Raw genomic sequence first — 16,369 nt, forward strand, 5'->3', positions numbered from 1 at the left:
GGGGGTGGAGGAGCTGGAGAGTGGGGGGTGGAGGAGCTGGAGAGTGGGGGGGTGGAGGAGCTGGAGAGTGGGGGGGTGGAGGAGCTGGAGTGGAGGAGCTGTGGAGTGGTGAGGGTGAAGGAGCTGGAGAGTGGAGGAACTGTGGAGTGGCGAGGGGGTGGAGGAGCTGGAGAGTGGGGGGGTGGTGGAGGAGCTGTGGAGTGGCGAGGGGGTGGAGGAGCTGGAGAGTGGGGGGGTGGTGGAGGAGCTGTGGAGTGGTGAGGGGTGGAGGAGCTGTGGAGTGGTGAGGGGTGGAGGAGCTGTGGAGTGGTGAGGGGTGGAGGAGCTGTGGAGTGGTGAGGGGTGGAGGAGCTGTGGAGTGGTGAGGGGTGGAGGAGCTGGAGAGTGGTGAGGGGTGGAGGAGCTGGAGAGTGGTGAGGGGTGGAGGAGCTGGAGAGTGGTGAGGGGGTGGAGGAGCTGGAGAGTGGTGAGGGGGTGGAGGAGCTGGAGAGTGGGGGGGGTGGAGGAGCTGGAGAGTGGTGAGGGGGTGGAGGAGCTGGAGAGTGGGGGGGTGGAGGAGCTGGAGAGTGGTGAGGGGGGTGGAGGAGCTGGAGAGTGGTGAGGGGGTGGAGGAGCTGGAGAGTGGTGAGGGGGTGGAGGAGCTGGAGAGTGGTGAGGGGGTGGAGGAGCTGGAGAGTGGTGAGGGGGTGGAGGAGCTGGAGAGTGGGGGGGTGGAGGAGCTGGAGAGTGGTGAGGGGGTGGAGGAGCTGGAGAGTGGGGGGGTGGAGGAGCTGGAGAGTGGGGGGGTGGAGGAGCTGGAGAGTGGGGGGTGGAGGAGCTGGAGAGTGGTGAGGGGGTGGAGGAGCTGGAGAGTGGAGGAACTGTGGAGTGGTGATGGGGTGGAGGAGCTGGAGAGTGGGGGGGTGGAGGAGCTGGAGAGTGGAGGAACTGTGGAGTGGTGATGGGGTGGAGGAGCTGGAGAGTGGGGGGGGTGGAGGAGCTGGAGAGTGGGGGGGTGGAGGAGCTGGAGAGTGGGGGGGTGGAGGAGCTGGAGAGTGGGGGGGTGGAGGAGCTGGAGAGTGGGGGGGGTGGAGGAGCTGGAGAGTGGTGAGGGGGTGGAGGAGCTGGAGAGTGGAGGAACTGTGGAGTGGTGATGGGGTGGAGGAGCTGGAGAGTGGGGGGGTGGAGGAGCTGGAGAGTGGAGGAACTCTGGAGTGGTGATGGGGTGGAGGAGCTGGAGAGTGGGGGGGTGGAGGAGCTGGAGAGTGGAGGGGGGGGTGGAGGAGCTGGAGAGTGGAGGAGTGGGGGGGTGGAGGAGGAGCTGGAGAGTGGAGGAGTGGTGAGGGGGTGGAGGAGCTGGAGAGTGGAGGAACTGTGGTGAGGGGGTGGAGGAGCTGGAGAGTGGAGGAACTGTGGAGTGGTGAGGGGGTGGAGGAGCTGGAGAGTGGAGGAACTGTGGAGTGGTGAGGGGTGGAGGAGCTGTGGGGGGGTGGAGGAGCTGTGGGGGGTGGAGGAGCTGGGGAGTGGTGGGGGGGTGGAGTGGTGGGGGGGGTGGAGGAGCTGGAGAGTGGTGAGGGGGTGGAGGAGCTGGAGAGTGGGGGGGGGTGGAGGAGCTGGAGAGTGGAGGAACTGTGGAGTGGTGATGGGGTGGAGGAGCTGGAGAGTGGGGGGGGTCGAGGAGCTGGAGAGTGGGGGGGTGGAGGAGCTGGAGAGTGGGGGGGGTGGAGGAGCTGGAGAGTGGGGGGGGTGGAGGAGCTGGAGAGTGGGGGGGTGGAGGAGCTGGAGAGGGGGGTGGAGGAGCTGGGGAGTGGGGGGGGTGGAGGAGCTGGGGAGTGGGGGGGGTGGAGGAGCTGGAGAGTGGTGGGGGGGTGGAGGAGGAGGAGCTGGAGAGTGGGGGGGTGGAGGAGCTGGAGAGTGGAGGAGTGGTGAGGAGCTGGAGAGTGGAGGAGTGGTGAGGGGGTGGAGGAGCTGGAGAGTGGAGGAACTGTGGAGTGGTGAGGGGGTGGAGGAGCTGGAGAGTGGAGGAACTGTGGAGTGGTGAGGGGGTGGAGGAGCTGGAGAGTGGTGAGGGGGTGGAGGAGCTGGAGAGTGGAGGAACTGTGGAGTGGTGAGGGGGTGGAGGAGCTGGAGAGTGGAGGAACTGTGGAGTGGTGAGGGGGTGGAGGAGCTGTGGGGGGTGGAGGAGCTGTGGGGGGGTGGAGGAGCTGGGGAGTGGTGGGGGGGTGGAGGAGTGGTGAGGGGGTGGAGGAGCTGGAGAGTGGAGGAGTGGTGAGGGGGTGGAGGAGCTGTGGAGTGGGGGGGTGGTGGAGGAGCTGTGGAGTGGTGGGGGGGTGGAGGAGCTGTGGAGTGGTGGTGGGGGGGTGGAGGAGCTGTGGAGTGGTGGTGGGGGGTGGAGGAGCTGTGGAGTGGTGGTGGGGGGGTGGAGGAGCTGGAGAGTGGTGGGGGGTGGAGGAGCTGTGGAGTGGAGGAGCTGTGGAGTGGTGGTGGGGGGTGGAGGAGCTGTGGAGTGGTGGTGGGGGGGTGGAGGAGCTGTGGAGTGGTGGTGGGGGGGGTGGAGGAGCTGTGGGGGGGTGGAGGAGCTGTGGAGGAACTGGAGTGGTGAGGGGTGGAGGAGCTGGAGAGTGGGGGGGTGGTGGAGGAGCTGTGGAGTGGTGTGGGGGTGGTGGAGGAGCTGTGGTGTGGGGGTGGTGGAGGAGCTGTGGTGTGGTGGAGGAGCTGTGGTGGAGGAGCTGTGGTGTGGGGGTGGTGGAGGAGCTGTGGAGTGGTGTGGGGGGGGTGGAGGAGCTGTGGAGTGGTGGGGGGTGGAGGAGCTGGAGAGTGGTGGGGGGTGGAGGAGCTGGAGAGTGGAGGAGTGGTGAGGGGGGTGGAGGAGTGGTGAGGGGGTGGAGGAGCTGGAGAGTGGGGGTGGGGGGGTGGAGGAGCTGTGGAGTGGTGGTGGGGGGGTGGAGGAGCTGTGGAGTGGTGGTGGGGGGTGGAGGAGCTGTGGAGTGGTGGTGGGGGGTTGAGGAGCTGGAGAGTGGTGGGGGGTGGAGGAGCTGTGGAGTGGTGGTGGGGGGGTGGAGGAGCTGTGGAGTGGTGGTGGGGGGGTGGAGGAGCTGTGGAGTGGTGGTGGGGGGTGGAGGAGCTGGAGAGTGGTGCGGGGGTGGAGGAGCTGTGGAGTGGGGGTGGGGGGGGTGGAGGAGCTGTGGAGTGGTGGTGGGGGGGTGGAGGAGCTGTGGAGTGGTGGTGGGGGGGTGGAGGAGCTGTGGAGTGGTGGTGGGGGGGTTGAGGAGCTGGAGAGTGGTGGGGGGTGGAGGAGCTGTGGAGTGGAGGAGCTGTGGAGTGGTGGGGGGTGGAGGAGCTGGAGAGTGGAGGAGCTGTGGAATGGTGGGGGGGGTGGAGGAGCTGGAGAGTGGAGGAGCTGTGGAGTGGTGGGGGGGGTGGAGGAGCTGGAGCTGTGGAGTGGAGGAGCTGTGGAGTGGTGGGGGGGTGGAGGAGCTGGAGAGTGGAGGAGCTGTGGAGTGGTGGAGGTGGTGGGGGGTGGAGGAGCTGTGGAGTGGTGGTGGGGGGGTTGAGGAGCTGGAGAGTGGTGGGGGGTGGAGGAGCTGTGGAGTGGAGGAGCTGTGGAGTGGTGGGGGGGTGGAGGAGCTGGAGAGTGGAGGAGCTGTGGGGGGGTGGAGGAGCTGGAGAGTGGAGGAGCTGTGGAATGGTGGGGGGGTGGAGGAGCTGGAGAGTGGAGGAGCTGTGGAGTGGTGGGGGGGTGGAGGAGCTGGAGCTGTGGAGTGGTGGGGGGTGGAGGAGCTGGAGAGTTGAGGAGCTGTGGAGTGGTGGAGGAGCTGGAGAGTGGAGGAGTGGTGGGGGGTGGAGGCGCTGGAGAGTGGAGGAGCTGTGGAGTGGTGAGGGGTGGAGGAGCTGGAGAGTGGGGGGGTGGTGGAGGAGCTGGAGAGTGGAGGAGCTGTGGAGTGGTGGGGGTGGAGGCGCTGGAGAGTGGAGGAGCTGTGGAGTGGTGAGGGGGTGGAGGAGCTGGAGAGTGGGGGGGTGGTGGAGGAGCTGGAGAGTGGAGGAACTGTGGAGTGGTGAGGGGGTGGAGGAGCTGGAGAGTGGAGGAGTGGTGAGGGGGTGGAGGAGTGGTGAGGGGGTGGAGGAGTGGTGAGGGGTGGAGGAGCTGGAGAGTGGAGGAGTGGTGAGGGGGTGGAGGAGTGGTGAGGGGGTGGAGGAGCTGGAGAGTGGGGGGGGTGGAGGAGCTGGAGAGTGGTGGGGGGGTGGAGGAGCTGGAGAGTGGTGGGGGGGTGGAGGAGGAGCTGGAGAGTGGAGGAGTGGTGGGAGGGTGGAGGAGGAGCTGGAGAGTGGAGGAGTGGTGAGGGGGTGGAGGAGCTGGAGAGTGGAGGAACTGTGGTGAGGGGGTGGAGGAGCTGGAGAGTGGAGGAACTGTGGTGAGGGGGGTGGAGGAGCTGGAGAGTGGAGGAACTGTGGTGAGGGGGTGGAGGAGCTGGAGAGTGGAGGAACTGTGGAGTGGTGAGGGGGTGGAGGAGCTGGAGAGTGGAGGAACTGTGGAGTGGTGAGGGGGTGGAGGAGCTGGGGAGTGGGGGGTGGTGGAGGAGCTGTGGAGTGGTGTGGGGGTGGAGGAGCTGTGGGGGGGTGGTGGAGTGGTGGGGGGGGTGGAGGAGCTGTGGAGTGGTGGGGGGGTGGAGGAGCTGTGGAGTGGTGGGGGGGTGGAGGAGCTGTGGAGTGGTGGTGGGGGGGTGGAGGAGCTGTGGAGTGGTGGTGGGGGGGTGGAGGAGCTGTGGAGTGGTGGTGGGGGGGGTGGAGGAGCTGGAGAGTGGTGCGGGGGTGGAGGAGCTGTGGAGTGGGGGTGGGGGGTGGAGGAGCTGTGGAGTGGTGGTGGGGGGGTGGAGGAGCTGTGGAGTGGTGGTGGGGGGTGGAGGAGCTGTGGAGTGGTGGTGGGGGGTTGAGGAGCTGGAGAGTGGTGGGGGTGGAGGAGCTGTGGAGTGGAGGAGCTGTGGAGTGGTGGGGGGTGGAGGAGCTGGAGAGTGGAGGAGCTGTGGGGGGGTGGAGGAGCTGGAGAGTGGAGGAGCTGTGGAATGGTGGGGGGGTGGAGGAGCTGGAGAGTGGAGGAGCTGTGGAGTGGTGGGGGGTGGAGGAGCTGGAGCTGTGGAGTGGAGGAGCTGTGGAGTGGTGGGGGGTGGAGGAGCTGGAGAGTGGAGGAGCTGTGGAGTGGTGGAGGTGGTGGGGGGGTGGAGGAGCTGTGGAGTGGTGGTGGGGGGTTGAGGAGCTGGAGAGTGGTGGGGGGTGGAGGAGCTGTGGAGTGGAGGAGCTGTGGAGTGGTGGGGGGGTGGAGGAGCTGGAGAGTGGAGGAGCTGTGGGGGGGGTGGAGGAGCTGGAGAGTGGAGGAGCTGTGGAATGGTGGGGGGTGGAGGAGCTGGAGAGTGGAGGAGCTGTGGAGTGGTGGGGGGTGGAGGAGCTGGAGCTGTGGAGTGGTGGGGGGGTGGAGGAGCTGGAGAGTTGAGGAGCTGTGGAGTGGTGGAGGAGCTGGAGAGTGGAGGAGTGGTGGGGGGTGGAGGCGCTGGAGAGTGGAGGAGCTGTGGAGTGGTGAGGGGTGGAGGAGCTGGAGAGTGGGGGGTGGTGGAGGAGCTGGAGAGTGGAGGAGCTGTGGAGTGGTGGGGGTGGAGGCGCTGGAGAGTGGAGGAGCTGTGGAGTGGTGAGGGGTGGAGGAGCTGGAGAGTGGGGGGGTGGTGGAGGAGCTGGAGAGTGGAGGAGCTGTGGAGTGGTGGGGAGGTGGTGGAGGAGCTGGAGGGTGGTGGGGAGGTGGTGGAGGAGCTGGAGGGTGGAGGAGCTGTGCAGTGGTGGGGGGTGGAGGAGCTGTGGAGTGGTGGGGGGGTGGAGGAGCTGGAGAGTGGAGGAGCTGTGGAGTGGTGGAGGAGCTGTGGAGTGGTGGGGGTGGAGGAGCTGTGGAGTGGGAGGGGGTGGAGGAGCTGGAGAGTGGGAGGGGGTGGAGGAGCTGGAGAGTGGGAGGGGGTGGAGGAGCTGGAGAGTGGAGGAGCTGTGGAGTGGTGGAGGAGCTGGAGAGTGGGGGGTGGTGGAGGAGCTGGAGAGTGGAGGAGCTGTGGAGTGGTGGGGGGTGGAGGAGCTGGAGAGTGGAGGAGCTGTGGAGTGGTGGGGGGTGGAGGAGCTGGAGAGTGGAGGAGCTGTGGAGTGGTGGGGGGTGGAGGAGCTGGAGAGTGGGAGGTGGTGGAGTAGCTGGAGAGTGGAGGAGTGGTGGGGGGGTGGAGGAGCTGTGGTGGGGGGGTGGAGGAGCTGTGCTGTGGTGGGGGGGTGGAGGAGCTGTGCTGTGGTGGGGGGGGTGGAGGAGCTGTGCTGTGGTGAGGGGGTGGAGGAGCAGCTGGAGAGTGGGGGGGTGGTGGAGGAGCTGGAGAGTGGAGGAGCTGGAGAGTGGAGGAGCTGGAGAGTGGAGGAGCTGTGGAGTGGTGGGGGGGTGGAGGAGCTGTGGGGGGCTGGAGGAGCTGTGGAGTGGTGGAGGAGCTGTGGAGTGGTGGGTGGTGGAGGAGCTGTGGAGTGGGAGGGGGTGGAGGAGCTGGAGAGTGGGAGGGGGTGGAGGAGCTGGAGAGTGGGAGGGGGGTGGAGGAGCTGGAGAGTGGAGGAGCTGTGGAGTGGTGGAGGAGCTGGAGAGTGGGGGGGTGGTGGAGGAGCTGGAGAGTGGGGGGGTGGTGGAGGAGCTGGAGAGTGGAGGAGCTGTGGAGTGGTGGGGGGTGGAGGAGCTGGAGAGTGGAGGAGCTGTGGAGTGGTGGGGGGGTGGAGGAGCTGGAGAGTGGGGGGTGGTGGAGTAGCTGGAGAGTGGAGGAGTGGTGGGGGGGTGGAGGAGCTGTGGTGGGGGGGTGGAGGAGCTGTGCTGTGGTGGGGGGGTGGAGGAGCTGTGCTGTGGTGAGGGGGTGGAGGAGCTGTGGAGTGGTGAGGGGTGGTGGAGGAGCTGGAGAGTGGGGGGGTGGTGGAGGAGCTGGAGAGTGGAGGAGCTGGAGAGTGGAGGAGCGGTGGTGGAGGAGCGGTGGTGGAGGAGCTGGAGAGTGGAGGAGCTGGAGAGTGGAGGAGCTGGAGAGTGGAGGAGCTGTGGAGTGGTGGGGGGTGGAGGAGCTGTGGGGGGGTGGAGGAGCTGTGGAGTGGTGGGGGGGTGGAGGAGCTGTGGAGTGGTGAGGGGGTGGTGGAGGAGCTGGAGAGTGGTGAGGGGTGGTGGAGGAGCTGTGGAGTGGTGGGGGGTGGAGGAGCTGGAGAGTGGAGGAGCTGTGGAGTGTTGAGGGGGTGGAGGAGCTGGAGAGTGGGGGGGGAGCTGGAGAGTGGAGGAGCTGGAGAGTGGAGGAGCTGGAGAGTGGGGGGGGAGAGCTGGAGAGTGGAGGAGCTGGAGAGTGGGGGGGGTGGAGGAGCTGGAGAGTGGAGGAGCTGGAGAGTGGGGGGGTGGAGGAGCTGGAGAGGGGAGGAGCTGGAGCGTGGTGGGGGGGTGGAGGAGCTGGAGAGTGGAGGAGCTGTGGAGTGTTGAGGGGGTGGAGGAGCTGTGGAGTGGTGGAGGAGCTGTGGAGTGGTGGAGGAGCTGTGGAGTGGGGGGTGGTGGAGGAGCTGGAGAGTGGTGGAGGAGCTGGAGAGTGGTGGAGGAGCTGTGGAGGAGCGGTGGAGTGGTGGAGGAGCTGGAGAGTGGAGGAGCGGTGGGGGGTGGAGCAGCTGGAGAGTGGAGGAGCTGTGGAGTGGTGGGGGGGTGGAGGAGAGTGGAGGAGCTGTGGGGGGGTGGAGGAGCTGTGGAGTGGTGGGGGGGTGGAGGAGCTGTGGAGTGTTGAGGGGTGGAGGAGCTGGAGAGTGGGGGGTGGAGGAGCTGGAGAGTGGAGGAGCTGGAGAGTGGGGGGTGGAGGAGCTGGAGAGTGGAGGAGCTGGAGAGTGGTGGGGGGGTGGAGGAGCTGGAGAGTGGTGGGGGGGTGGAGGAGCTGGAGAGTGTTGAGGGGGTGGAGGAGCTGTGGAGTGGTGGAGGAGCTGTGGAGTGGTGGAGGAGCTGTGGAGTGGGGGGGTGGTGGAGGAGCTGGAGAGTGGAGGAGCTGGAGAGTGGTGTAGGAGCTGTGGAGGAGCGGTGGAGGAGCTGGAGAGTGGAGGAGCGGTGGGGGGTGGAGGAGCTGGAGAGTGGCGGAGCTGTGGGGGGGTGGAGCAGCTGGAGAGTGGGGTGGGTGGAGGGAGTGGGGCGTGGAGGGAGCTAGAGAGTGGGGGCGTGGAGGGAGCTAGAGAGTGGGGGGGGGCTGGAGAGTGGGGGGGTGGAGGGAGCTGGAGAGTGGGGGATGGCGGGGGAGAGAGGGTATGAAATAGGGAGTTGAAGGTGGATAGGAATTTTGCTGCTGTAGTCCAATATAGGATACATCCACTCCCTACAGCTCTCCATTAGTGCATAGGGCATCCTCTTCTCATGTCAGTCTGTCCGTCTGTTAGTTGTGCGCCTTGACCTCCCTGCCTCTAGGTGGGTTAGTCTGTCTGTCAATCTGTCTGCCTGTCACTCTGTTAGAGCTGCTCCTTGACCTTCTTGCCTCTAGCTGGCGTGTTCTTTATCCAGGAGAGCTTCGTCCTGCAGCACGCGTCGGCCATCTTTGAGTGGGTATTCTGCATCATCATCATGCTCTTCTACGGAACCTTCGCCTTCGAGTTCACCGGCGTCACAGGAGATACTGTGAGGGTGCTAGCCAGAGGGGGAGCCCTGGGGCCCAACAGGAGAGGCCACAAAGTGGAGTCCCTAGGAGGTCCCATTCCACACCCCCCTGAGACCATGTCAATGCTGTAGTCCCTGGGAGAGAAGCCAGAGGGCTGGCTTATACCATTATCAATCTGGGGGAGGTGGAGGGACTTGAGTATCCATTGCCAAAACACCACCATTGCAGGGTGTGAAGTGGACTATGCCAATGCCACATAAGCCTGGGGGAGTGGAGTAGACACTATGGGGGAGATGGGGGTTCGTACTGTTCCCGTCCCAGCCTCCAAAGACAATTCTTGTATTTGCACGTCACTAAAGGAACCAAATCCTCTTTTCCTTTTCTTTCATCCCCCCTTTTTCCAGCCAAAGGAGGAGTGGTGCTTTACAGGAAGTGTTCCCTGCTGCTGTCTGACGTCACTGTCTGGACGCAGGTTAAGAGAGGAGGGCAGGCCACAAGACGGCCAGAGAGTGAGCGAGAGACTGTATCATGAGAAAGAGAGGCTGATAGAAAAATAGAGGAATGCATTAGAGAAAAGAGAGAGACTGCCTGTGCGGGAGAGCTAGGCCTGTGTAATGTTAGATTTGCACATGAAATCTCTTTATTTTCAGAGACCATTTAGCGAGCAGACATGACTGTTTCCCCCGGTGCTAGAGTCCAAACAAGGCAAAAACCTGCCGTCATTTGTTCTTTAAATCTCACAATAACAATACCATGACACCCGGGTCTCACACAGCTCCCAATATGCCAAATGGAATATTCTGAATATTTAAAATGGTTAAGTTGACTCTCCTCACATGTTGCGAAGACTAGCTAAAACGAATGTGTTCATGACATGGATGCTTCTCTGATTTAACAGCATCTTGGTCATTGAAACCCGGGTTTAAACCTGGGAATATCTGGCTGCCAGAATTACCTTATTTTTTTCTACTGAAGCTATGTAAACATGCCTTATAAAGCTGGACATTGTAATACGTTTTTTTTCCTCCTAGATAAACTTGAGTATATGGAAAGCCAAACCTCCAATAATATTTTATATGTAATATCCAAAACATTTGTATTTTATAAACCTAAACTTATGGATGTTGGAAGGGGAGAAGAGGAATGGAAGAATCCAACTGTAAACCAGCTAATACAAGCCAGAGCTGTACCTGGGCTGATCCGAGTTAAATCACACAAAATCTGAAAAAGTCTGAAAAATAGAGAATCTATTTATAATCTAAGAAACAATGAGTGGACAGGCCTTCTCTATTTCAGAGCTCCCCTTTTTCTATTTGTCAGCCTGGGTGTCAATCTGTTTCTGCTTCAGACGGCGTGTTACCGTCCCTGACGGCGTGTTACCGTCCCTGACGGCGTGTTACCGTCCCTGACGGCGTGTTACCGTCCCTGACGGCGTGTTACCGTCCCTGACGGCGTGTTACCGTCCCTGACTGCGTGTTACTGTCCCTGACGGCGTGTTACCGTCCCTGACGGCGTGTTACTGTCTCAGTCAACTTGTCAGTTGTTTTGCAAGGGTACAATGTATTGTTGAACAGTCCTACACCCGGGTTATCTTTTTGGCTTTAGCTTTCTGTTCCTTTAGCTTATCCTGGCATAGGGCCAAAAGGGAACGGGATGGAGCTTCTACTTGCTGCTGTTCTTCCATAGAATGTAGAGAGACAAACTATCCGTATCCATTCTCCTGCCTGGAACTACACTGTGCCAAACTATCCTCCTGCCTTTCAGAGCTTGTGCTAACAGATCTTATTATGCAAATCTGTCTCCACTGTTTCAATGCTGCCACATTAGCTATGATAATGAATAATAAATTGGTGGTGCTTATAATTGTCCTATTTCATACATGTACAAGCATGTGTTAATACGCATGTGTGAATTAGATTTTTTTATTAATTTTTTTGCATATACCTACTCCGGCTGAGACACCCGTGGAGAGTGGGGTCACAGTCAGGTTCAGCCATTATCAACGGCGACCCTGGGTCAATTAGGGTTAAGTGCCTTGCTCAAGGGCAGATCAAAAGATTTTTCACCATGTTGGCTCGGGATTTGAACTAGCGACCTTTTGGTTACTGGCCCAATGCTCTAAGCGCAGGCTACTTCCCACCCTAGCGGCGGTGGATTGCAGAACGATATGTAGAGCCTATAGTTTTACATTCATCACAACAGCTTGAAAGTGATTCTGAGAGAGTTTGTCACTTACTACTGATGAAGTTAATCTAATAGTAAACATTAGTAGACTGGTGTTTGTGGAGGGAAAAAGTGGTCCATTAGCCCCTTTTAGTGTAGACACAGATTACTGCACAGAGCTCTTTTACATTTACGTTATTTAGAAGACGCTCTTATCCAGAGCGACTTACAGTAGTGTGTGCATACATTTTCATTCGTACTGGTACCCCGTGGGAATCGAACCAACAACCCTGGCGTTGCAAGTACCTTGCTCTACCAACTGAGCCACACGAGACCACCATGCTCTTCTATTGCTATCAACTGGTTCAAAGTGGCCTTATCAACTGTTGGATGCGTATAAGGCCTGTGTATTCTGACTGAATGCTGTGCCAACCAATCCCCAACATTAAGTTCATCTATCTGTATGGAGGGATATTAGTGCCAGAAAATGAATAGAATTCTGATCAATTGAATCTCGGTTTTCAAGTGGCCTTTAAATGCTATTTTCTTGAAACTGTCTTAATAAATCTCACTTACCCACTATTGACTTACTCTGCCAAAGGTTATCAAATCATATGAGAGAGCTTCAAGAAGTAGGATTAAGTTTTCACCTAGATACTTATCCAGGGTCAGTTTTGCATATTTCCACCTTAATGGTTAGGATTGGGCCAGGGTTAATGTCTACGCTGAGCATCATGGTCATTCGTCACCAAACGGAAATAAACGGGCTGAAACAGGGAGGGACTAACTGGACTACCTGTCCAATGAAAAATTCTAATTTTCACGGTCAATTTTGGAACATTATAAAACATTTTCCGTTACATGTCTTAATGAATATGACCCTTGTCAATGTTCTGTTTCTCTGTTTACTGATCTACCTTCAAACGTTTACCTCTCAGGAATCTGTTACATCACCAGCTGGCTGCAATCAGTGATTCTAAACAAAACTTCACTTTTTAAAGTATATTCTGTTTTAGGGAACTTGTTTTGACCAGTGGGTTGATTTTACATTTCAATATCGTAATGCCATTGGTTCTGCCCATATCTGACCTGATTGGTCACGCCATGGTTCCATTGGTTCTATGTTCTATACAGAACCATATATTTACATATGGAGCTGGTTCTATGCTTTATCAAAGAAGGTCAACACTATACTGTAGAAATAGCAGTGGTGTTATAAGTGCTTCATTCAGACATCAGTACGGTTGATGGATAATCGCTAAAGTTTGGTTGCGTTTTATTTGTACATCCAAAGGTCTCTAAGGCTCTAAGTTGGCACACGTGTACTCACACAGAGTAGAGAACATTCTATCTAGCTGTTGTCCTCATTGGTATGTTCATTAAGGTCTTACCTACCTACAGATATCCAAATCAAAATAGTGCCATACTCTACTGAAATGTAGAGAACACGCATGTGCCTTTTTATTTTGACAAAACCAAAGAAAGATGTTCCAGGTACAGTTTTTGTTATGAGAGAAGGAAGATGTATATTTGCCTGAAATTGTTCTACAATAAAAATGTAAAAGAACTTAACCTGCATTTCATCATTCAGTGTTCTTGTCCCCCCCCATCTCTTACACATTTCCCCCTCTGGGGATCAATAAAGTAACATCTTATTAACATCTTTAGTTTATTTTACTCACCCTCTCTTCCCCTTTCTACGAACAATTAATTGCTAGGGAAAGGAGTAAACCTAGTCAGTTGTAAAACTGAATGCCTTCAACTGAAATGTGTCTTTGGCATTTAACCTAACCCCTATGAATCAGAGAGGTGCGGGTGCCATAATCAACATCCACGTCTGCCTTGCTCGGGCAGAACAACAGATTTTTATCTTGTCAGCTCGGCTACCTAATTATGTCAATAGAATAAAATACACGTCTTGGAAATTATACAAATAAGTTATCAAAGTTCAACATATAATATATTAACTTGGAACAGTGATATGTAGACACCTTGCATACCAAGTTCCTGAGGAATGTGGATGTGATAAAACCAATAACACCATGCATAACAACCCAAACACATGCTCTATGTTTTGAAATATTTTTATTGTGAACAATTATTTACATTTTGTTTCTACGCCAACTTAAGACTGTGAGTTTGAGGGTGGGGGAGAACAGAATACAGTAAGTTCTAGGTAAAGAGGGGCGGGGGGGGGGGACTTCCTTAGGACAAGGTTGGGACACAGGAAGAGATGATCGCTAGATCAGTACAGGTGAATACATCACAAGGCTACAAAGACTCAGGAGCAGAGGGTGAAGAAGGGCAGAAACACCCGCATTTATGTAGATAAAAATGAAACCCCTCAGGATGGTTTTTAACAATATGCAGGTAAAGCATCTGAGGTATTTCAAGTCCTTTACTTATTGTTTCACTAACTCAGAACTGAAACATTTTGGAAGACTGTTTTATACACTATTCCCCTACTAGGTCCTTAAAGGTGCAATGCAGACCTTTTTATATATATATATAAAACACTGGGAAATCAAGTTTTTGACTGCATTGGGCCTTTAAAAAAAAATACTGGGCCCAGCGACTCAGAGTGAGACTTATAATGTAAACAGACGAGTCTATACAAAATACCTCTATACGGAGAGAGAGCTTATCACTGCTTTTCAAATAAGACTCAAGTGAATGTCTCAAATGGTTTGAGAAAATGGATGAAAGAGGGAAATTCTGTCAACATAAAATACTTCTGTCATGTTTGTTTGGGAAGCTCAATGTTATCCTCAGAAAGCACCATCTCAGGCATATACAATTGTACAAATGTAAACTTTAAGATGTCCACAAAATAATATACCTACTGTTGGCAGCATGTACTTTGGCAATTTATTCATAGACTATTTATGTTTTAGCAAAATAATCACAACAATTAAGTCAGAATACTAAATACATCAAACCTTATCAGCCATCAGAGATGAGAACAGTTAATTCAAGGCGGCTAATATTGTTTACAGCGAGATCCCAGCAGCAGCTCTACAATAGCTCTAGACTACAGATGAAGATACAAATAGCATTTAGTCAAACAGGACTGAGCAGGGGTTCATAGACACATCATAAAGCATTAAGGCCTTATGAACAGTTATTAAGCATCCTTATGATGCCTTATAAGTGGTTATAAAGCCTTATTCTTCAAAGCTATTTCTACTGCTACATTTGGTCAACTGTAACACTGGTAAGAGGTACAGTATACAGCCCAAGACATCCCTGGGATAAGAGACCTGTGTCGTCTGACTGCATACCTGTTGTTGGTGTTGTGTAGTAGTAGTAGTAGTAGTGCATTGTAAAAACTGTCCTGCAGTATCGATGATATAATTACAAAATTAAGACTTTTGTGAATTTGATCTTTACAAAGCTACATATAATATAAACCAGTTTGATACAGAGCAAAAATAAGAGTTGTAACTACATCCGAAAACCAAGTTAGAGGGTGATCTCCCTTCTAATATTTGGTTGATTAAAGGTTGTGGTTTGAACCTGCAGATACATATTCCGCTTCCATTATGGATGAATACCAATACAGGACTTATAGCACCATCTTCAGGTGATATGGACAGAGTGGAGGGGTTAATATCGTTTTTTATATATTTTCTATAATTTTTTTTGTAATCGTTTAGTATTTTTTTTATATAACATTTCAAATTACAATACAATACAAACTTAAGACATCACTACATGTATCTTTTTTTTCAGAATAAACATAAAAAGCATTAAAAAGTAGTGACGAGCGTCACAATTTACCCTCAGCTAAGCCCCGCCCCAAAATGTGGGGCAACCAATCGCAGCGCTCCAATGGGTAGCAACTGTCGTCGAGTCTGACATTCCACATATGGACAAGCTCACGTTTAAGGTTCTTACATTCTCTCTGGCTATCGCCTCTGGTTTCAGAGCGCAGAATAGCTGACGAATTTACGAACGCTCAACATCCGTTGAATATGGCCGGTGTCAGTAAACGTCGGCAAAAAAAAGCGTAATTAAATTGTAGCTCGCAGCAGTTACAGTCCCCAACGCTCTGGATAACATGAAAACAGCTCTTCTAGGGCGAGTGAAATTGTTTTCTCGTTTGTGGCTGGAAGTAGCTAGCAAGCTTGGCCATAACACTCGATCACCCCAACTCCTCGGCCCGAGTGTCCAGTGTCCGCGAAACGCTCTTAATTTACGAACTCCCTGAAGGCACTCTGGCACTCCTGATTGAATTTACGAACGCACCCTAAAACACACGAAAGCCGGTGAGGACTACGGCACAAACAAGTGTTTTCTTTTAAAGAAAAGTAATGTTTAAATGGCTAAAACATTGAATAGTGCACCAGGAGTATTTGCTACTGTGATTCCTGAAATGCAGAGCCCATTGATGGAGTATTTTTCAAATCCGAAATGATACATTGTTTGCTAGCTCAGCTGGTTAGCTAACTCTCAGTGACCACCAAACGTTGCTAGCTAGCCAGTTAATTTAGCTAAATTAGCAATGTTATGAATAAAAGTCCCATCTGCTGTCAACATGTTTCAAAGTGTTTTTGCATTGATTAATCTTATGCTACTCATAAATATCATACATTTTTCGAAACTAATCCAATCTGTTACTTGCACCTTTTACTGTAATGGTATTCCAGTTTAGATCAAATCAAATTGTATTTATCACATGCGCCGAAAACAACAGGTGTAGACCTTACAGTGAAATGCTTTAGGTAGTCTGATATTTTAGTCTTCCTAACCCGGCAGTCATTATAAATGCAGGTTGCGGGTGAGTACAAATTCCAAATGTTGGATATTCCCAATCTGGCTGGAATCCAATCGGAATTACACATAATTTAGCAATATAGAGTGATGTGAGTTGCAGGCCTTATGAAATATGTGTTGTATTGTGTGAAACAATAACATATTTGCTTAGAATCACACTTGGTGAAAGTCGCATGAATGATGGATGAATGCAACAACCATGTCTGCCGCTAACAAATAGTCATGGGTGGTAACTCTACAATTCACTCGAAAGGCAAGGCATTCTGTGAATATTGCAAATAAGGTGTGTGTTAATTTAACATGTGCATAAATCAATAGAATGAATGCTTAAATCCAGTTGACATTAGTAAAGTTTGTTTTCTCTTTCCTCGTTCATCTCTGCTTCTCTCGTGCAGAAAATACGTTTAGGGGCCGGTGCAATACCAAAAAAAGGGGATCCCCCCCCCCCCCCCCCAAATAAAATCAGTTTGATTGGTTTTCAGGATTTAATTTCCTGAAAACCAATCAAACTGATTTTATTTGGGGGGGGGGGGGATCCCCTTTTTTTGGTATTGCACCGGCCCCTAAACGTATTTTCTGCACGAGAGAAGCAGAGATGAACGAGGAAAGAGAAGCTGTTAAAATGACCCAACATGTTTTTGATAAGATTTCAGTTATGCTTGGATGCATATTTTATGTGGTTGAAATACGATCAGCTTTTATGATGCTGATAAAGATAACACCTCCACCTTTACAGACGGTCCCTAACCGCTCACTCTGTCTCACTCATAATTTTTCTCCACTCCTGTTACGAGTCAAAATGTACA

The 16,369-nt window shown here is 54.5% G+C and overlaps 1 protein-coding gene across 1 annotated transcript in view; it reads left to right on the forward strand.

Moving 5' to 3' along the window:
- Positions 1-12,359, forward strand: part of LOC106577246 (transmembrane protein 150A) — a 50,040-nt gene extending 37,681 nt beyond the window's left edge. Inside the window, exon 8 of the mRNA XM_014155172.2 lies at positions 8,511-12,359. Within this exon, the coding sequence (XP_014010647.1) occupies positions 8,511-8,755 (245 nt within the window). The 3' untranslated portion in view covers positions 8,756-12,359. The remainder of the gene's footprint in view (positions 1-8,510) is intronic.
- Positions 12,360-16,369: the final 4,010 nt, after the last annotated feature.

Source organism: Salmo salar, chromosome ssa18 (assembly GCF_905237065.1).
Source record: "Salmo salar chromosome ssa18, Ssal_v3.1, whole genome shotgun sequence".
Taxonomy (NCBI): Eukaryota; Metazoa; Chordata; class Actinopteri; order Salmoniformes; family Salmonidae; genus Salmo; species Salmo salar.